At 46.7% G+C, this 20298-nt stretch overlaps 11 protein-coding genes across 11 annotated transcripts; 4 read left to right on the top strand and 7 right to left on the bottom strand.

Annotated features, from left to right (window-relative positions):
- Positions 1–93: 93 nt before the first annotated feature.
- KUCA_T00004324001 (uncharacterized protein) lies at positions 94–1263 on the bottom strand (the record flags this gene model as incomplete). Its single annotated transcript, XM_022601047.1, has 1 exon — positions 94–1263. One exon carries the CDS (start codon positions 1261–1263, stop codon positions 94–96), a length of 1170 nt encoding a protein of 389 aa, XP_022460332.1.
- Positions 1264–1703: 440 nt separating this feature from the next.
- On the bottom strand, positions 1704–3170 carry KUCA_T00004325001 (uncharacterized protein; the record flags this gene model as incomplete). Its single annotated transcript, XM_022601048.1, has 1 exon — positions 1704–3170. One exon carries the CDS (start codon positions 3168–3170, stop codon positions 1704–1706), a length of 1467 nt encoding a protein of 488 aa, XP_022460333.1.
- Positions 3171–4663: 1493 nt separating this feature from the next.
- Positions 4664–6205, top strand: KUCA_T00004326001 (uncharacterized protein; the record flags this gene model as incomplete). The annotated part of the gene is made up of 1 exon (XM_022601049.1): positions 4664–6205. One exon carries the CDS (start codon positions 4664–4666, stop codon positions 6203–6205), a length of 1542 nt encoding a protein of 513 aa, XP_022460334.1.
- A 403-nt stretch (positions 6206–6608) lies between these two features.
- KUCA_T00004327001 (uncharacterized protein) lies at positions 6609–7640 on the top strand (the record flags this gene model as incomplete). The annotated part of the gene is made up of 1 exon (XM_022601050.1): positions 6609–7640. The coding sequence occupies one exon, from the start codon at positions 6609–6611 to the stop codon at positions 7638–7640; it is 1032 nt and encodes a 343-aa protein (XP_022460335.1).
- A 638-nt stretch (positions 7641–8278) lies between these two features.
- KUCA_T00004328001 (uncharacterized protein) lies at positions 8279–8824 on the top strand (the record flags this gene model as incomplete). Its single annotated transcript, XM_022601051.1, has 1 exon — positions 8279–8824. The coding sequence occupies one exon, from the start codon at positions 8279–8281 to the stop codon at positions 8822–8824; it is 546 nt and encodes a 181-aa protein (XP_022460336.1).
- A 631-nt stretch (positions 8825–9455) lies between these two features.
- On the bottom strand, positions 9456–10796 carry KUCA_T00004329001 (uncharacterized protein; the record flags this gene model as incomplete). Its single annotated transcript, XM_022601053.1, has 1 exon — positions 9456–10796. One exon carries the CDS (start codon positions 10794–10796, stop codon positions 9456–9458), a length of 1341 nt encoding a protein of 446 aa, XP_022460337.1.
- A 147-nt stretch (positions 10797–10943) lies between these two features.
- Positions 10944–13157, bottom strand: KUCA_T00004330001 (uncharacterized protein; the record flags this gene model as incomplete). Its single annotated transcript, XM_022601054.1, has 1 exon — positions 10944–13157. One exon carries the CDS (start codon positions 13155–13157, stop codon positions 10944–10946), a length of 2214 nt encoding a protein of 737 aa, XP_022460338.1.
- Positions 13158–13373: 216 nt separating this feature from the next.
- KUCA_T00004331001 (uncharacterized protein) lies at positions 13374–15101 on the bottom strand (the record flags this gene model as incomplete). The annotated part of the gene is made up of 1 exon (XM_022601055.1): positions 13374–15101. The coding sequence occupies one exon, from the start codon at positions 15099–15101 to the stop codon at positions 13374–13376; it is 1728 nt and encodes a 575-aa protein (XP_022460339.1).
- A 655-nt stretch (positions 15102–15756) lies between these two features.
- Positions 15757–17430, bottom strand: KUCA_T00004332001 (uncharacterized protein; the record flags this gene model as incomplete). The annotated part of the gene is made up of 1 exon (XM_022601056.1): positions 15757–17430. The coding sequence occupies one exon, from the start codon at positions 17428–17430 to the stop codon at positions 15757–15759; it is 1674 nt and encodes a 557-aa protein (XP_022460340.1).
- Positions 17431–17647: 217 nt separating this feature from the next.
- On the top strand, positions 17648–18607 carry KUCA_T00004333001 (uncharacterized protein; the record flags this gene model as incomplete). Its single annotated transcript, XM_022601057.1, has 1 exon — positions 17648–18607. The coding sequence occupies one exon, from the start codon at positions 17648–17650 to the stop codon at positions 18605–18607; it is 960 nt and encodes a 319-aa protein (XP_022460341.1).
- Positions 18608–18689: 82 nt separating this feature from the next.
- Positions 18690–19553, bottom strand: KUCA_T00004334001 (uncharacterized protein; the record flags this gene model as incomplete). The annotated part of the gene is made up of 1 exon (XM_022601058.1): positions 18690–19553. One exon carries the CDS (start codon positions 19551–19553, stop codon positions 18690–18692), a length of 864 nt encoding a protein of 287 aa, XP_022460342.1.
- Positions 19554–20298: the final 745 nt, after the last annotated feature.

The raw sequence follows: 20298 nt of genomic DNA on the forward strand, positions 1-20298 counted from the left end.
ACTGATAGCAATAGCATGGTTCTATTGAGCGGCATATCATCGGAATACTCCAACAATACAGGAGGCGATTTCATGTCTTTCTCCTCCTCCATTTTATATATGACTGTAGATTTTCTTCAACCTCTCAAACTCCTTCTTCTCCAAAACGTCTCCAAATTTGACTCCCTTTGCACCAGCGATCATTTTTGTCTCGAAATCAGATCTGCGTTTGGTCGACATCTGGCCCCCATGCTCGTGCAACGAGTGCATGAGTTCTTCCTCTCCAATGACTAAATCGTCTCCCCTCTGGCAATACGCAACCTCTGCCAAATCGCGCAGAATATTTGCAGTTAGCCCCCAAACGTCTCTGGTCTTTTCCCCCAATTCCATGTCTGTCTGAGACTCTTCCTCCTCGCTCGAAAGATCCTGAACTTCAGAAAGCCATCTGACTTCGTTGTCGTTGTGTAGAGGAAAGATGTATGAACGCAAGTTCCATGGGAGCCCGCCCCATTTGGTTTTCACGTATGATTGCTTGAGACACTCCTGGAGCTCGTAGCGCCTCGGTTTGGGTTGGAGGAAGTCCTTCAAAGGAACCGAGAAGATCGACGATGACTCGCCAGGATTAAGCAGAATAGAAGATATATGTTGATCTTCTGGGTTCGCCAGCTTTTCCGGAGCCCATTTCACAAAGCCCACACAAGGCCGTACCGCCAGAAATGTCCGCGAGAGATACGAAGGAAGCATGTTCACGTACTCTATTGAGAACCCGTTCTCGGCGTTCACTCTATCGTATCTGGAAATACCAATCTCTTCTTCTGTTTCTCGCCTGGCAACCATCCATTCACTCTCAAGACCGGTATCGGCCCTTCCACCAGGGAGGGAAACGTGACCCGAGAAGCTCCTCAGGTCGCGCGACCGCTTCGTGAGCACCACACGCAATTCGCCGCTCTTGCCTAGAAAAAGCAGTACTAACACTGCAGACCGTCTCACCACCGGCAACCGATGCCATATTGAGACATTTGACTCTCCAAAAAACCGTGGTGTGTAGTTGGTGATATTGGGGAGATACTGAGACTCCATCCCATGCGTGTCAACGATATGCTTCCAAGGATGGTGCTGTGACTCACCGTGAATGGGTGGAGGAGGTATATTATAGGTGAACCGTGATAGCAAATGGTTATTCAGCAATCTCGTGAGATTACCGGTCAAACTCGAGGGCCCTGCGTGGGATGAGTATTGTATGGAGTGCTGTAGCTTTGACTTGAAGTTCGCATAATATAACATTTGAGTCGCGCACTTGGTGGGGCCTCTTGTTTGAGCCGCTGCTGCTTCGCTTGCTTGCTGGGATTCGGGCCGATCAACAACCGTAAGAAACTTCCAGAGCCTCTCGAGAAGAACAAAGATGAGAAGAAGAAGTCCTGGGTGGGTTTGTGGCGGTATATATTGGAGATAGGGAGGCGAAGGCACTCTCCCAACGGATTTTACAGCCTGCACCCCTCCTCTGGAAACGTAAATACCTCCCTTTGACAACGGGCGGGTTTCCCCTCACCTCCCGGTTCTGGGAACGGTGGGAACGAGATAGGCAGAACATAAAAAATTGATCATTACACGTAATTAAAGAGGATGAAGAGTATGAGGGAATGAAGAGAATCAAGCATGGCAGCACACTGCACACACATCTGATAGAAATGCAATTCTTGCAGCCGAATTAAATACTTGTACACTCAGTCAATCCGTGCCTCGGCCAGTGTGTGAAGAGGCTTGATGTTGTTGGAGAACTGGTTGGCCTTCCTGCGAGTGAGCTTCTTGAGCTTGCGTTTGACAACCATCACGGGAACATTGCTTTTTCGGACGAGATAGTTCGAAAGTGATCCCAGCAACACACCCTTGAGTGCGGACTTACCTTTGGATCCGACTATCACCAACGTGGGTGAGAGATGGTGAATAATTTCCACGATGAAATGGCGTGGAATTGGATGGTGGATAGACTCGCAAACAACATGCACTTGGAGTTTAGTCAACCGCAAAAGCTCCAAAACTTCGGCTGTCATCCGCTCCACATTGTCAGTACGTAGTTTGTCACGGGATTTGGAGGGAGCCGAAGCCGGAGCAGATGCTGTTGGAGTGAGAGGGCTTCCCTTAGAGTAGGTCTGAGACGGAATACCATTCAGGTTCATGGACGAAAAGTCATCGTCCTCAATCACATTTATGATGTACAGAACAGATCCATCCACCAGAACGGTTCCCACACACCACTCCAGAGCATATTTGGACTCGTCTGAGAAGTCTGTGCAGAGGAGAAACGTTTTAGGCCTCTTCTGTCCCTTCACTATCTCAAAGAAACCTCCCCGAGTAATTGTCCGAATAGCACGCGCATTGTCACCACTGGATTCAATAGGAGAAACCTCTACGTGCTCGTTCAGACTGCGCGCTAACTCGCTGTCCTTTCTCTCCTCCACATCCGAAGTGTAGGGAACCAGAAAGTTGTCATTAGCATTACCCGTCGGAGAGACGAGCTTCTTCTTGTAAACCGCGTATTCCTTTAGCTTTTCCTTGCGCTCCTTATCCTCCTGGAAGAACTTGTCATTATGGGGCGATCTGGAATCGGCTCCTACCATCTCGGCCACATCCCGGGGAACATTTTGGCCTACCAAGCGAGCATTCGCGACAGCTCTCTCGGCAGCAGACAATTGGTCCAATTCTTCCGCTTTTTTAGCATCCGCAATTAGTCGTGCTGTATCGGCTCTGCCTATGGACGCCACCTCATCCTTAATGTTCACTTTGTCAGTAGTTGCAGTCTCCAAGGCAGGAGAGTACGTCGCAAAGTTAGGCAGCAACGCCCCACCATCATCATATCCAAACTCCGAATCGGTATCGCTAATCTGCTCCTCATCTGAAGACAGACTCGCTTCATCATCAGATAGAACATCTTTTTTAAGTCGAGTGGAACTCGGCGAACGTAGTCTCTCTGAAGGATCGTGCTGTGTTATCGAGAACCTGTCATCAGCAACGCTGCCGCGCGATAACGAGCGACCTGAAATACCACGCGATTGAGTTCTAGCCATTCCAGGACTCTGAGATCGACCTCTAGAGGAGGCATCCTTTGCTTGAGCCTCGGATTTGCGCTTCTGCCTCTCCATGATCTCGATGATCTGCTTCCTCTCATCGTCCAAGGCCGCTTCCAAAGACATCTGAGTGATTAGTATAAATAGGCCAGAACAAGATGACGGTAATGCAAATTGGCAACAGTAAATCCAGTTTCGTTATCAACAATCGATTCAAGTCCTTTTTGGACTCTTTGGTTTGTAAAAAGATGTGGAAGAAAGCATGCAGCCGTCCGTTCCAGAAGACTGAGGGCCCCTTAGAGGACGTGCGCAGAACAACACCTTGAGTTTACACTACTTTGACATAATCCCTGTTGCCAAACTGCTTTTGATAATAATAAGATCTTTGGGTTTACTCTGAAAGCAATGGTATGTATTGGATATGACTGAGTATTGACTTTTCGTAAACCATGCGCTGATCGACAATCCTCACGTTATGGGAACGTCCCTTGACAGCCACATGCGGCTCAAAGATGAGCAGGGTTAAGGATGCGGCCCGTGATGGAGATATTCGAGAATGCGAGAGGTCTTGGAGGAAGTACTACATATATGAGCAGTTAAATACAACACACCAGATTGTACGGGCTTGAGTAAGAGAATCAAGTGGAACTAACCGGAAGAGTCATGGTACAGCTTCGGGATTGTCTCGAATGCACCTGCTGCCACATACAATAGGCTAATCTTTGTTTCATTAGACTGGGTGAAACCTATGGCAATGACACAGAATGACACAATTAAACAAGCCGAAAAAAAAAAAAATAGAGCTTATAGTCCTGCCAATGCGAATAGCCCGAATTTGACAGCACCAATCCACAGGGTGTACCATTCAATAATACGCCGCACAAAATAAGATGCAGATTATCTGCAAGAGATTGGCACTCGAGGAATGCCTCAAAAAAGCGTATTATTTTACTCCAAAGCTCGAATTTGAGTACAAAAAGTTGAAGAGAATGGTACCTCTTTCCCACATGTATGTCCACACCCATGTATCCGCACATTTCCATACAGACTACAGCATCGTTGTTTGAGACCCTTTCGGGTATGGCTTTCTGTTCTGCACAACACCAGGCACCTGCGTGAGTCTCGGGGCCATCACCGGCAGCAGATTCTGATCCTGTGTCTGTCCTGATTGTGTGCTACAAACATTGAATCAAAAAGATAATACGGTGAGCCGTTATCACAAATGCGGTCGTGTACACCAAACGCGTGACACTCAAAAAAGTTCTCGCAAACATTTACCACGCCGTCACACGCCAGTATGACGGACGAATAAGCGACCCAGAAATTAACCGAACACGCATGTCTCTCCATTGAAACCACCAAATGCACAGGAGTACCGCGGGCTCTGAAGGGCGAGCCGGTCGTAGTTGGCCAGTTCAGGCAATCAACCCCGGGTAACCCCAAAACCGGCGCTCCGATAACTCGATCTGGACAGCACACGACCCCAAACCGGCTGCATTTCGGTCCTCGTGCATATAAGCAGAGAACTGGGGCCTTTTGGGGTCGGTTGACATATTACAGACAAGTTTTTCCTCTTTCTGTCAAAAGTTTTTATACATGATTGGGTTGAGAAAACGATCATGCTGATAACCAATGCAATATCTCACAAGGTGTACCTTCAGGGGGGCACCCGAATGCTAGATGCAACTGCCTTTGCTATCGCATCTCTATCCTGTCTTTCGCTTGGAATTGTGGTATTGTTTGCGCTATTTACATACCCATTACAGTACGATCTCGCATATTCACAGATCGAGATTAACAGGATTATTATAGCCCAGACGCTGGGTGCGAACGGATTTTCTCCCGTGATGGGTTTGTTAGCGGATACTCACGGTCCTCACGTGTTGGGTCTGGTATCGCTTTGTTCGTATGTTGTTGGTTTCTTGACGATCATCCATTCTTATGCCGCTCACTCAACTTATCTGACGATGGTAATGGGCTTTTTCTTTGTTGGAATTGCCAATGGGTGTTTGCTGTGTTGTTGCACGGTCACGTGTGCCAAGTCGTTTGCCAAATACTCCACTACGTTCGCTCTCAGTGTGCCCAACGTGATGGTGGGTCTGAGCGCGGTGCTGGAGGTCCACATCGTGAAAAACGTGATCCTGAAGACCTCCAATGACTTTGCACCGGTTTTCAAATTTTTCCTCGCGGTTATGTGTGGTGCTTCAGTGTTGGCGTTCATAGGTGCTTCCGTGGCTAACGATGCAGACCGAATTGATGAAGATGGATATAATCTTGGTGACGACGAGCTATCGCCCCTCATGTCTTCACCATTTATGACCCCATCGCACTCGGTAGTGATGTCTTCTCCCCTGCTCGCTGCGGGAGCCGCCGCGGTGGTTTCGCCCGATATCTTTAGACACATAGACGATGGTCTACTGGCATCGCCTTCTCTGGATGCCCTCACACTTTCGGGATTCGAGCCCAGGTCATATGCTCAAAAGGCGCGCCAATTCTTCACAGATCCGCTTCTTTACCCTCTGATTGCTTTTTTTTTGGCATCAGTTGGGTCCTCGGAGTTGTTTCTTTCCAACATGGCTTCCATAACCGCGTCTTTGGGAGAGCCAGTGGAGGAGTTCGACAGACTGCTTTCCATCCATTCAATGGCCTCCACCGCTGCTAGAATAATTATCATGCTGACCACAGATTACATCTCGGCATCGCCTGCCTCTGAAACCTCCTTGGTGCGACCCATATCGCGCGTCACCATCATCTCTGCACTCACCCTGGTAGCAGCTTGCGGCCATCTATTTTTGTCTTCCTCGGAGCACGCCGCCCAGCATGCGCTCTCCATTGTGGTGTCCAATGGAATACTCAACGGAGTGGTATTCACACTCTATCCAGCCCTCGTGGTGTATATCTGGGGGGTTGAAATGTTGGGGCTGACGTGGGGGGTGTTCAGCACCATGCCTGTACTTGGGTCCCTTTTCTATAATACCATTTACGGCTACGATTTCGAGGCCCAGTGTGTGGCCAAGGACTCGTTCGGATTCGGAAATGATGGAATGGTGATATGTTCGACGCTCACCTTCTTTGTGACTGGAGTCACACTGCTCGTTGCAGGAACTGGGTTGTCTGTGCTGAAAAACAAATATCTGGCTAAGAGCATTGAGTTCTTTTGAGGCCCGTATAGACTCGATAAACTATAATATTATTTGCATTGCATTTGACTGAGGTTAGTAATCCCAACTTATTCACGTTTACCGCTGACGCCATTGATTAGCCGCCAGTTTGACCCAAAGCGGTAACCGTTTAAAGGCCGAGCGTGTAAAGGCCGAAATCAACACAGCCGTGCTTCCAGATTGGGTAAAGGCCGAGACTAACACGATATCAGAACGCCATGATCTCTCACGAATCGCCGAGATTGATCATACTTGCTCTAAGTATCGTCATGCATGATTTAGTAAGCTCGGTATTGGCCGAAATGGGCGGACGAAGAAACCAGCTATATAAACCCTTGGAAAGTCGCAAGGAAGTAAGATTATAATGGATCAATAGTAAAAAAAACATCCACAAACTTTTCCAATGCCCACAGTCCTTGTCACCGGTGCCTCAGGCTATATTGCTGCCCATATTGTCAGTCAGCTACTCGAAAAGGAGTACACCGTCATCGGCACTGTTAGGTCTGAAGAGAAGGCCGAATTCTTTCTCAAGAAGTTTTCAGATTCCGATCTGAGTTTCGAGATTGTTGCTGACATTGCAGAGGCAGCTTCTTTTGATGCCACGTTTAAGGCGCACCCCGAGATTGAATTTGTGATCCATAGTGCAGCTGTTCTTCCAAGAGGCGTGCCTAAAGAAGATTTCTACAAGCAGTATGTAGAGACTTCTATTGCAGGAACCACCAACATTCTCAAGGCCATAGAGAAATATGGCCCCAAAGTCAAGCATGTGGTTCTCACGTCTTCTGGAGCATCCATTGCCGACTTCAGATTATTGTCGGACCCTGATCTGTTTTTGACGGAAGAGACATGGAACGAGATGACTTGGGACCAGGTCGGAGATTATGAACTGTTGGCTTATGCATACTCAAAGGCTGAAGCTGAAAGAGCTGCACTGAAATTTGTTGAGAGACCAGAGATCAAATTCACCTTTACATCGGTTTGTCCGTTCCATGTTATTGGACCACAGAAGTTCGTTGAATTGGAAGGAAACCCATCCAGCGAGGTGCAGCATGTCATCAGTCTCGTTGAAACTCCTGCAGATAATCCCGGTCCCTTTGATGCCTGGGGAGTTGCTATTGATGTCAGAGACGTAGCAAAAGCACACGTGTTGAGTGTTGAAAACTACGTTAAGTTCAAGGGAGCGAGACTGGCTCTGGGCCGGACTGAGTTTTCATCCCAGATTTTCCTCGATTTCATCAACAAGAATTTTCCCGAGCTTGTAGGAAAAATCCCAGTTGGAAATTCGGCAGACCATGCTGCAACCTTGGAGGCAAAGCATGTTGCCCATGATTTCACGAAGACCGCCGAGATTATGGGCATTGACTTCATTCCTCTTGAGAAGTCGGTCGTTGACGGAGTCAGACAGTATCTCGAGTACAAGGATCTTAAGAAATGAAGCCTAAATGCAGATCTCATATAAGTATTGTATTTAAGTAAGTTTGTTTGATTGTTCAGCCTGACACAACGTACAGTAAAGCCACAAGTTTTCATCAAGATATCCTGGACCAACCAAAAAATCGAGGAGGCTTTCTTCGCGGACTGGTGAGTGGAATTTTTGGCTATTTATATTTGTAAGAATTCGAATTCTTAAATTGAGTTATGGCGTTTGCGTGAAATTCATCTGCGGTTATTTAAACGGCTGTTTGGACGGGGGGCTCGAGTGCATGATCCCGCCGCGTGTAAATGCACATGGTGCGGCTCAAAATCAAGAACTTTTTTGAACGGCGTCTGGGACTACACAACACTTTGATACTGGTAATTGGAGGTGTTTTGAATGAGTTGGAATAATCACATGAACTACTGAGGCTTTTTTGCAGTCACTTATAGAACCCAAGACTTATGTGGGAGTTACCGGAATTTAGCAAAGAACTGAGATATATAAAAAGGTGCTGTCACCCCTTGAATATGTCACGACCTATTCACCGTATCAAGAAAAAAGCCACTATTTTCTTTTGCAAGACCTCGTCTTTCAGGTAAGTCTAACAGATACTCCCTCTACACTGTAACTTCACTCTCATCACCACTCTCTCCCCAATGTCCACTGTTCTCATTTCTGGAGCCTCCGGCTACTTGGCCCTTCACATTGTCTCTCAGCTCTTAAAAAACGGATACACCGTTATAGGAACGGTTAAATCTAGTGCTAAGGCTACTATACTGACTGGGTTGTTCTCTGAACCACGTCTCAGTTTTGAGATAGTCCCTGATGTCGGTACTCCAGGCGCATTCGACGAGGTTTTCCAGAACCACCCAGACATTGAGTTTGTCATCCACGCTGCTGCCGTTCTTCCAAGCGGGATTGATAAAGATGACTATTACCACGCTTTTTTTGAGACATCTGTAAAGAGTACCACGAACATCCCCGAAAGCATTCGTGACTTTGCACCAAATGTCAAACATGTCGTTCACACGTCTTCGAATGCCGCCCTGCAAAACTTCAAGTACCCATCAGACCCATCAGCTGTCGTTTCAGAAGAAACTTGGAACGAAACATCATGGGAAGATGTAAAGGACTTCGAACCTATGGCTTACTCATACTCCAAGGCAGAGGCTGAAAGGTCTGCAAGAAGCTTTGTCAAGTAGCCCGGTGTTAATTTCACTCTCTCTTCAGTGTGCCCATCTTTTGTATTTGGACCTCAGAGATTTGTCGAGCTAAAGGGAAACCTGACCAGCGAGTCATTATTTTTCCTCTCTCTTATTGATCTTCCATCAGACGCACCCGGCCCCTTCACCAGCGTTTTTGGCGTCTGCTGTGACGTTAAAGATGCAGCAAAGGCTCACGTTCTTAGTATTCAAAACTATGCAGAGTACAAGGATGCCAGACTTGCTCTTTCCTCTGGAGAGTTCACAACTCAATCACTACTTGACATCATCAATGACAAGTTTCCTGAGCTCAGAGGAAAGATTTCCAAAGGTAACTCTGCAGATCATGCAACAACTCTCAAAAAAGAACACGTTCCTTTTGATTTCTCCAAGACTCTTGCCTTGACTGGATTTGAGCCTGCGTCAATCGAGAAGATTGTTTATGACGGAGTCAAGCCAGGCCTTGAGTTCTGAGCTTTGACAAAGGCCTAAACAGAGGTAGCAAACCGAGAGTCGATTTTATATTGAGATTAATACGGCTTTTATCAACTTTGAAATTTGCGCCTGAAATTAGAACTGAGATATGCTGTAAGATTTATATTTGATTTATGTCTAATGTTTCTCATACCGGCTATTTATGAATTTTGTAGTAGTATCTCGACTTTGGAGGCTTATATTCTGTAATCGGACGCTTCTTGGCTACCTGCTGACCAAAAGCATTGAACAGCTTGGACACAGGGTCTTTGATCCACAAGTCTCCATCTGGCTTGAGATAGGCGAGATGGCCACCAAAATCGGTGGCCATCAGATACAGATATGGATTCCTCTCAGCGTCTTTAAATGGTAAATTGACCGAAACAGTAGGATCATCCAAGCTGTTAATTGAAACCAAAGGAGTCTGGATCTGCGACATGCGGTTTACCGGCCCCACAATCCGGTAGTAATCCGATGCAGACACAAACCCAGCGTATTTGGCCGTGTATCTGTCATCGAAGTCAGGAGGGGACTTGATATCTGGATTCTTATACTCGGTACCAAAGATATCGGGTCTTTGCTTCAACACCTCGAAGTTCACCTTGATCAAATTAGTAAGGAAATAGGTGATTGCAGGTGCAAACAGTTTTCTACCACTCCACGAGTGTTGCAGATGGTACATGGAGTCCAACAAGTCCCAAGGAGCACCAATAGTGACGGCAGCGGTCACTACTGATTTCTCTGCTTCTTCTGCGAGGTAATTGGCTACCAACAAGCCACCAAACGAAAAACCCATTAGGTAAATAAGTTTGGTAGGATAAGCCTTGTGGATCTTGTCCACAAAGTATCTGATATCGTCGGTGGAAAATCCGCTGAACAATTCCGGGGTGGTGATCTTTGAACGACAGCATCCCCTTGAGTTGAGCACCACCACGTTCATGCCTTTTCCATGATCAAACAACTTCTCCACCACGCCCCTGATAGCAGGCTCATGCGATCCTCCAGCCAATCCATGGTTAATAATCACAATGTCATGATCGTTAGAGGCCCAGTCTTTATCCAGCGCCTTAGATTCGTCCTCTGTGAGATACCTAGTTCTTGGATGAAGCCTTGGATATCCTTCCGGCAAAGTCTCCGCACACTTGGCCTTGAACTCCTCTCTTGATTCCAGGGGCAAAATCGCATAATCAGCTGTAGTTTGACCGCTGGTTAGATGAGGATAGTCGGCATCTTCGCCTGGGAACTCAATGATCTTCCTGCCGTAGTTGACTTGGTATACCTTGGAATAGTCGGCCTTCGAGAGGTACATCGTCTGCAAGGTACCGTTAAACAGCAATGGGTGGAAGTTGGCACGTGCACCGTTCACAAACTCGGGAACATTGTTCTTGATCAATTCGTCCAGAGAAACCGGAGACTTTTCAGAGTCTTTTGAGGCTAGTTTGACAGTGTCATTGGAGTAATGTGCATGCACGGTATTTCTAAACCCCCACGATGGCATTTTGTGAGTGCTTGTGATCTAAATGCAATTGTTACTAACCTGCTAACCTCTATACAACTAAAACTTCAAAGCAATGCCTCGAGAGAGAATAACCAGGAAGCTCGCGCATGATGTCGAAATCTCCCGTTATCGCCTCGGCTCTCTTGCTCACCCGTCAACTGCCATCCTGCGGCCCAGCAGATGCGGCGCAGCTTCCTGCAGCCAGGACAACTCTATTGAACTCACTTTCCTGGAATATCCTCTGGTGGTATAAACGTGTTCAATGTACATGATAGCTTCCAGTTTTTGGGAAAACAATAACGAGGACGGATGGATGGCTACCAGCTGACCCGAGCCGATTGTGCGGTAAGACCTGTCAGGCATTCCTATTGCGGTATTGGAGATGAACCCACGTATGAATGGCTTTAATAAAGTCGAAACATCCAGTGTCCTTTCGTACTTGACCTCTCCCGTAAACTCGTCGACGGTCTCGCCTTCTAGTTCAAAAATCGAGGGTCCATCTCGCTTGGTGCGAAGTAAATTATCCATATACTCGCGGAGTTGCTGTCTCACTCTTATGACGTTCTTGAATCCTTTGTAGGATAGATCCAGGTCCCTGCACCACTGCTTCTTTTCCTGTGTATCCGAAATATCCAGGAATATATCCAGAAGCTCTTTGAGCATTACAAGATCACCGTATTTGCGACCCAAAATACACGCTGCTCTCCTTTTCTCGTTGACTTCATCTCTTCTGTCGTAAGCCGGGTTCAAAACCAGATTATCCACAGAAAGGCACGCAGTGATATCTATCACAGGAACTAAGGAGTGCATTTCATATGCTGTCAACAAGACTGCAGAGAGATGTGGCGATAATGGAAGAACGGCCATTTTGCGACCCAAGTCAGTGATTTGACCCGAATCGTTGAGCGCAGCTAACGAGTACAATTGCTGCAGCGCAAATACCATCGACTCTTTGCCGGGATTTTGAAGCCAGTTCCAGTTGAGGATGTCATCAACACCGAGTTTCTTCAGCATCAATACCGAGGAGATTATATCCGATCTCATAATTTCGGCCTCAGTTTGCTCTGCCAACTTGAGATAGTCGTCTTCGGTATACAGCCTGTAACACTTGCCACTGCTCTCTCTACCGGCTCTACCAGTTCTTTGGGTTGCTGAGGCTTGCGAAATAGGCATTGTAAGCAATGTGGAAATACCCAGGCTGTGTCTCCATACCTTTACCTTCCGCAGTCCCGAGTCAACTACATACTTGATCCCGGGAACGGTGATGGAAGTTTCTGCAATATTAGTGGCCAGGATGACCTTGCGCTCATGGCTCTTCACAGGGTTGAATATTTTTGTCTGTTGTGTGGTCGGAAGTGCTGCGTAGAGCGGAAGAGGCATGAGCAATGGAACGGTTCTTGGTAGCTGAGGCGCAATCTTTTGTAATGAAGAAACGGCCTTGTCAATTTCTTCTTGACCTGGGAGAAAGCACAAAACATCACCTTGCTGTTCACTTTGGTTGATAGTCATCACAGTTCGTATGGTAGAATCCACAATGTCTTCAGAAGGCTCTCCTAGATAGAATCTGTTCACAGGATACATCTTACCCTCCACGAACAAAATCGGGGCATTGTCAAAAAATTTGGAGAATCTTTCTGCATCCAGGGTGGCAGACATAATAATGATCCGAAACTCTTTGTCGTTCTTCCTTTTATCGTACAGAAGGCCCTTGAGAAAGCCAATCAGTAAATCCGTGAGCACGGTCCTTTCGTGGGCTTCGTCGATAATTATAGTAGAGTAATTCGACAGTTTTGGGTCTATCATCAACTCTCGCAGAAGCATACCATCTGTGAGGTATTTTAGCCTAGTGCTGGAGTTTGCACGGTTATCGAATCTGACCGAATAGCCCACCCTGGCACCGAGCCGTGATCCGTTCTCCTGGGCAACACGCGTTGCAAGGTTAATAGCAGCAACACGTCTCGGCTGAGTCACGGCAATGGATCTTTTGTTGTGTGGGATCAAAAATTGCGGTATCTGTGTAGACTTACCAGATCCAGTTTCACCAATCAGAATTGACACTTTCTCCGCCAATATCCTCTTGAGAAGTTCGTCTTTCACCTTGTAGACGGGAAGCGATTCCCGCACCTGGAGCAAAGAACGGGCAGTTTTCTGAAGCTCATCGTTTGAAAATCCTATTTGAGTTGACTTTGGTTCATCGTCATCGTCATCGTCATCCTCCTCACCAGAGTAAAAGTCAACCACTTTGGCCCCAGCCTTGGGTGCGGTGGATATCCTTTTTGACGGCCTTTCTCTTGCAGGACTAGAAGGCGGTTCTTTACCAAAAACTTTCTTTGCATTAAACCTTTTCGTCTTGACAGCCATATCAAAGAAACAATAGGGAAATTCAAGGATAGGATGGCTTTGTGTGGTCCTATTATTGCAATTTGGAGTTGTTTAGAAGTCCAAATTTTTTTCAGACATCCGAAGTGCCCAAACCAAACCAACGCCGCAAATGTCAGTGCAGGATATGAGTGATGCGGCTTATGCTACGCTTAATTCTTAATGAAATACTTAACACTTGGATATAAAAAACAGAGATTAGAACAACCAGCCAATAAAGGTTTCGTAGAACCAGCTGAGGTCATGTGGGCGTCCAGCCCTTGCAGCCTTCGCCTCCTCGTCTTCTTTGAGACATTCAGCCTCCTCGGCGTCAATCACATCCTTGTAGGTGTAAAGATCAGCCTCCTCTGGCCTAACACGCTTCGAGCGCATAATGATCTTGTAGCCAAATAGAGAAATGAGGTAAACAGGGATACCAATGTAACCGGTGATGAAATTTTTGTAATCAAATCCTCCGATGAAGACGGTGAAGTTCTTAATGAGGGAGATGAGAATGCACATGAAGAGAGCAAAGTAGGAAGCATAAGGCTGGAAAGGTGCTTTGTAAACGAGATCAGTCTTTCTATTGATTCCCTGGGCAGCAAGAGCCTTCATGAAAAAGATGTGGGTGACCAGAATGGAAACCCACGTCAGAAGACCGAAGATCGAAACAACGTTGACGAAGTAGTTGAAAACGGTCTTCGAATTGGAAGAACACGCCATGAAAGCAAGACAACAGAAAACACAAGCAAAAGCCAATGCATAAATAGGGACACCGTTTTTGTTGGTTCTGGAAAAGACCTTGGGTGCTTTTCCATTGGCGGACAATCCGTAGAGGGTTCTCGTAGCAATGTACAAGTCAGAGTTACACGCCGAGAAGATGAAGATCAGAATCGCCGCGTTGATAATGTGTGGCAGCACTCCAATTCCGGCGTTCTTGGCGGCAACGACGAAAGGAGATGCGGCACTGGAAGTGGAGCTCTTCTTGGCTGCGAGCAGATTAGGGTCGTTGTAGGCAACACAGCATCCCAAAAGAAGCACAGAGAGACAGTAGAAGAACAGGATACGGTAGAAGGTGAGTTTGATGGCCTTCTTGATGCTGTGACGAGGGTTGCGCGCTTCTCCAAAAACGACACCCACCAGTTCTGTTCCCAAATAGGCAAAGGTAGCGTAGACAAAAACGGACCAGAATGACACGAACTTGGCGAGTGAATCAGGCTCGACACCATCATACGGTTTAAACGAGCCAGGCGTTTTCCAGTAGCGGAATCCAGTTCTGTCGTGGTTGGGGCCTCCACCCAGCATGAGAACGAACAGCAAGATAATTAGACCAACAACGGTAATAACTTTGAGCGAAGAGAGCCAAAACTCGAACTCACCAAAGAACTTGACACCAAAGTAGTTGATGAACGTTATAACCACCAGAAAAATTGCAATCCACACTCCCGGGTTCACCCTATCGGCATCGACCCAGTACTGTAGTACCAAGGAAGCAGCCACCAACTGGTTTGGGGTGATGATGAGATACTTGAAAAGATAACAATAACCCACAGCAAATCCGAGAGCAGGATCGACATATCTAGAAGCATAACCAGCAAAACCCTCGGGCAAAGGAATGTATGTAGCCATTTCACCCAGAGCACACATCACACAGTAGACCACTAGTCCCACAATTGAATAAGCAACGAAAACAGAACCTGGGCCACCGCTTGCAAGAGCTGAGGTGGTACCAATCAGGAGACCCGTTCCAAGAGCACCACCGATAGCAATCATGGTGATGTGTCTACTCTGCAAATCTCTCTTAAGCTTATGGCCCTCGGCCAAGGCAACTGGAACAGACTTGGACACTTCAAGGTCATATTCTTGTGTATGCACTGACAACAGAGACTGGGCTCTGCTGGAACTCCCAGCCTTCTCGTTGCTGGAGAAGTCCTTATCTTTGAACATGAGAAAATGTAGTTCCAGTTGTAGTGGAAGCAAAGAAACAATCCGGATAACAGCCCAATTTAAAAGATTACAATTGCACAGCAACTACTTGGCAGAGATAAAACGGATTCCCCCTCAGTTGTGGCTCCGATTATTGGAGTTACTTTTCGGTCTGGTCTGGTTTACCCGCCAAAGGCAAGAAAGCCTCGTGAGGCTTTCAGGTGCATGGCATTCCATGCAGGGCCCAGAAAGCGCAGACGCCAAGATTTTTAGTTTTGAAGGCTCTACAATAGGATATTACCCGAAATAAAACAAGCCAGCATGTGGCCAAAGTAATCAGGAATCCTATATTTCTTTCCATACCCTTTTTTTCCATCTGAAAGGGCCTGAAATTTGACCTCAAAATCCAGATGGAATGGCCGCAACAAAAATACGCTTCTGGCGTATGCAGACTATTCCCAAAAGAGTAATCTGCCACGGCTGAAATTCACGGCAATGAAAATCTTACCAAGCTGGATCTGGGCTTTGCACCGGCCCGATTACAATACAGAGTTCGTTAGTGGCGCAGTCGTGATGCGATATGCTGTGCGGTAAAATGCAACTTTTTCGGTGCGATTATTTACATTATTCGGCAGCTTTATTGGTTCTTTTGACGGGCAAGATCGAATCTGCAATATCACGTGACAGTCGTATCGCCTAGCATTCTGGCTAAACGCACGACCTCTGCATCTGCCCAGGAGATCAGAGTCTGTGCACTGCCCGTCTTCACACCGAAATTGGCGGATACACGGGCAGACATCGCGGCGCTGAGTGAATCCGTTTTCTTGGCAAGGGTATCAACCCGGAAGCGGTCGCTATCTTTCGAAATTCGAAAGGCATTGCCGTAGAAGTGGGATACAAGATCCTTATCGCTGGAGCTGATTTGTTCCGAGTCTGTGGCAGCGTTTTTGGGTATCAATAGCGCTTCTGATTCGGCGTCTATCGGAAAAAGTGAGTGTAAATTCCGCAGCTTGTCGTCCTCGCTAAGTTCGCGATGCATGTTTTTTTGAAACCAGTCTAAGTATGCATCGGTCTGATTTTCGCTCCAATCAAGCAGCAGATCTGGTTGGGTCCCATTCACCAGGAATTGGCCCAGAGCGACATCAGAATCAATTCCCAAATCCTGGCTATTGTATTCGTGCAGTTCGATTGTTCTGTACATCTCATTGAGAGAGCCCAGCCACGTCGAAATAAGTGGCTTGGTGCGGGCTGTGCTGGCTGTGCGAGTGTTTTGGGCTTCGATCTCTGATACCTGAAAGTACACTTTAGTACATGCAATAGCGATTCCCACAACTTTAAGCTCTGGGAAAGAGTCTTTGGAGTATACTGGAGATTTCCACCTGATCCGCGACCGCGGAATAGCCATTTCGACCCCGTGAAACTGGATTACCTTGCGAGCCATCAGGTACACTTGGGGTGGAAGCAGCATTTCACGGCATACACGTAGTAATAAAGGAGGCCAAACCACACAGTATTCCTTTGTGAATATAGTGGCATTCTCGTCAACCCGATCGTCCGAATATAGATGCAGATCGTTGTACAGATTCACCACGGCGACGTAAAGATGGTCCTGGTCTGGCGCGTGAAGCGGCTCCAACATGCTCCAAACCTGTTTGGACATCTTCTTTGTCATTTGCACTGGTATTATTGATTCCACGTTCAGGTATGGAATTGCATTCGTGGTTGCCCAATGGACAAAATCGCTTGCATAGATCGCCAACTTGAGTTTGAGACACGCCAAGTAACACAAAGCGAGAGTATCAACATGGTTCGGTCTTGCGGGGCTTCTATTTGCCGGAACCTTTATTCCATCTTTGAATGGCACCGATGATGTCTGGTCCTCATTTGCTTCATCCTCTTCCTCTTGCTCGCCTTCGTAGTCTTCATCCAACGGAACGAACACTTTCTCGACGTACAAGGTCCACAGATAACGACCATGTAGCTCAAGCGCTTCGGGAGCCCCCTTCGTCTCGATCAGCCACCGCAACTGGCGGTGAAAAATGAACTGCATCGCACTTATTCGAAGATAGAAAGCTTCTCTACCGAAAACTCGAGCATTTGCATCTCGTTGCTCTGCCAGTTTCTGCGATCGCACCTCTTGAGTAGCAATACTGACATCGTTCAAACCAGCAACAACGTTGATCCGTCGTGTCACCATTCCTGTGTATTCATCCTCCTCATCATTAAACTCGTAGTCGCCTTCTAGCACATGGCCATAGCGACATATTCGCCTCCCGTCCACTGACCGCCACTCATTGGACGGACAATTGTCAACCCCACAAACCGGACCCGCACTGAAAACCGCGCTCATTTGGTTTTCTGGGTAAATTAATCCGGTCTTGACAGAGCCACACCTGCGAAATTAGAGAAGCCCCGGCCGTTGGATCTTTTATCTTTGCCGATTGAGTTGTACACTTTGGTAACACACTACGGTACCATTTTTCAACTGTCCGGTGTGAACATGGCATTGGATCTCGTTCAATCCCAGACCTTTCTTAAATCTGAAATAGCTGAGAGCTGTCGCAAAGATGGGATTTTTCATTACGTTAATAGCACACGGAGATGCTCTTCCCCAGAGTGCAGTGAACGATACCGTTGCCCTGATATCTTCACTAAAACTCAACCTCGGAGACATCCGCAAGCTCAACAGCAAGCGGGCTGTGGATTTCGAGGTGGATTTGGACGTGAAGTCGCTAGATGATACTCAAGACCTTGAAGAAGTGGTTCAATCAATCCGTGATGCCTTGAAGGCTGTGCAATTACAACCAGGGCTTGGATACGATATAGTATTCCAGGAAGACGTTGGTAGAAAGGACCGTAAGCTGTTTGTTTTCGACATGGATTCCACTCTGATATACCAGGAGGTAATTGAGCTAATTGCCGCCTATGCTGATGTTGAGTCTCAGGTTGCTGAGATCACTACCCGTGCAATGAACGGTGAGATAGATTTCACTGAGTCACTGGCCAGTCGGGTGGCATTACTGAGAGGAATAGAGTCTGAAACGCTATGGGAAGAACTTAAACACAAGATAGAGATCACAAACGGAGCATCTGAATTGTGTAAAGGTCTGAAGGCCTTGGGAATCAAAATGGCAGTTTTAAGTGGAGGGTTTCTTCCGCTGGCACGCTACGTAGCGAGCGAGCTAGGGCTCGACTACGCTTACGCAAATAACCTCCAGGTGGAGTTCGAGAATGGCAAGGAAATTCTGAGTGGAAAGACTTGTGGTGAAATTGTTGATGGGGCCAAAAAGGCCGAGTTGCTGAAGAGAATCGCAGACGAGAACGAGATCCCATACTCTAAGGCGGTTGCTGTTGGTGATGGTGCCAACGATCTCACCATGATGTCCGTAGCTGGGTTTGGAGTTGCGTGGAATGCGAAGCCCAAAGTCCAGCAACAGGCTCCTGGATGCTTGAACAGCAAAAGTTTGAAGGACTTGTTTTACGTGTTGGGATATAGTGATCCCGAGATAGAGAAGCTGCTGGGGTAGATCCACCAGAGAATCATAGAATGTAGATAAATAACGAGGATTTTAAGCCAAAAACTATTTGTTTGTCCTGTGCGTATCGTTCTCAAGCTGCCCTCACAACACCTTTCTTCACACCAATGACAGCGTTCATGATCAACACCTTCTGACCAGGCTTCACATCCTTATAAAGAACGTGATTTTCCACCAGGTCTTTGGATTGAAGCAATTGTCTTCTGACGGTTCCAATGAGTGTCCCACTAGACAACGGCGGCGTCTGCCAGTTTCCATCTACCCAGAATGCGCAATTGCAAAACGACGACTCGGTCATCTGACCAGCTGTATTGTGCAAAAACACATCCTCGAATGGGGTCTTTCCCGGAAGGCATCTTTCCCTGGCACTTGTATAGTGATCTCTCTTAGTGGTCTTGAGCGAAGTAAATGGAGATACCACGACTGGTTCCGGGTCAAGATAGATATCGTAGACTGGAGACTTGTAATCCTCATCTGGAAGTAGACCATCCCATAAGTCATCCACTGGAGCCACAGGATATGTCTCAATCTTTACAGATCCCACAGGAGAGATCAAAATTCGCAACTTGTATGCATTTTTCAGATCCAACGGCGAGACAGCCGCCGAAAGCTTTTGAAGCAAAACTTCCTGCGAGAGGTCGAACCCCCAGTTGAAATACTCGAGCGAAAGCTTCAACCGCGCATAGTGGTGGTCGACCAAGAAGAAACACTCTTTCGGAAGACTGTTTCCGGAACTCGCAATTGTCTCCAGATCAGAAACGGGCCCATTATACATCTTGGAGTCGAACCGCAGTGATGAAAAGATCTCAAAGTCCTCCTTCCCCGTGAAGATTGGGGCAATATATTTTTCACTGATTTGCTTAGCGTAATCCATCTCTTGTTGAGATACTTGAGCAGGAGGACGTATCCTCTTTGCTCGGGGCTGATATTGGGCCATTTGGAGTGAGATGTGACTCACGATGGTGGTGTAAAGGGGTACTGTTAGAGATTTAACATGGCGCGTAGATAAGGCATTATTTTTCAGGGCTGTGCGGCGCTTTTTGGGCGCTTAATTCGGCCTAGTTGTAGAGAAATCGGATATCATTTAATTGATGTTGTCGTTTTTCTTTGCCGAATTATGTTTAGAATTTGGCTATTTTTCTCATTCAAATGTAGCATTTCTGGCGGTTGTATCCGTGTGTTTGTGTGTTGGGATGCTAGGAAGCAAAGAGACCCGATGATGGACCAAGAACATATCCGCTGGAAACGCCGAAGGATGGCGTTATAAAGTTTAATGACTTGATTTGTGCAAAATGATATGATTAGTCTACATGAAGTAATGCAGTAGTTGTCCTGTTGGGAATGAGCAGTTCTCCGAGTCATAGTTTTGGATACCGAAATAGAAGACCCAGAGTCCATTGAAATTGGGAATTTTGCCGAATATCTCCTACTTTCTACAAATACCCAATATTCAGCATGTGATTGAAAGTGTAAATGGTTACCAAATTACGAGTAGTGATATCTCATAAAAAAGATTTACTTTTACTGTTATGTGTATGGTGAATCTCATGTCGTCTGACATTAATCGCTATCTATGGCTAACATCTAACGAGGTAGAGCTCAGCGAGTCAGTACTCAGACACCCAAAGCAACAGCTTCAAAAAAAAATACAAACAGGTATATCCTTATCAAACAAACGCAGG

The sequence above is a fragment of the Kuraishia capsulata genome, genomic scaffold (assembly GCF_000576695.1).
Source record: "Kuraishia capsulata CBS 1993 genomic scaffold, Kuraishia_capsulata_scaffold_5, whole genome shotgun sequence".
NCBI lineage: Eukaryota > Fungi > Ascomycota > Pichiomycetes > Pichiales > Pichiaceae > Kuraishia > Kuraishia capsulata.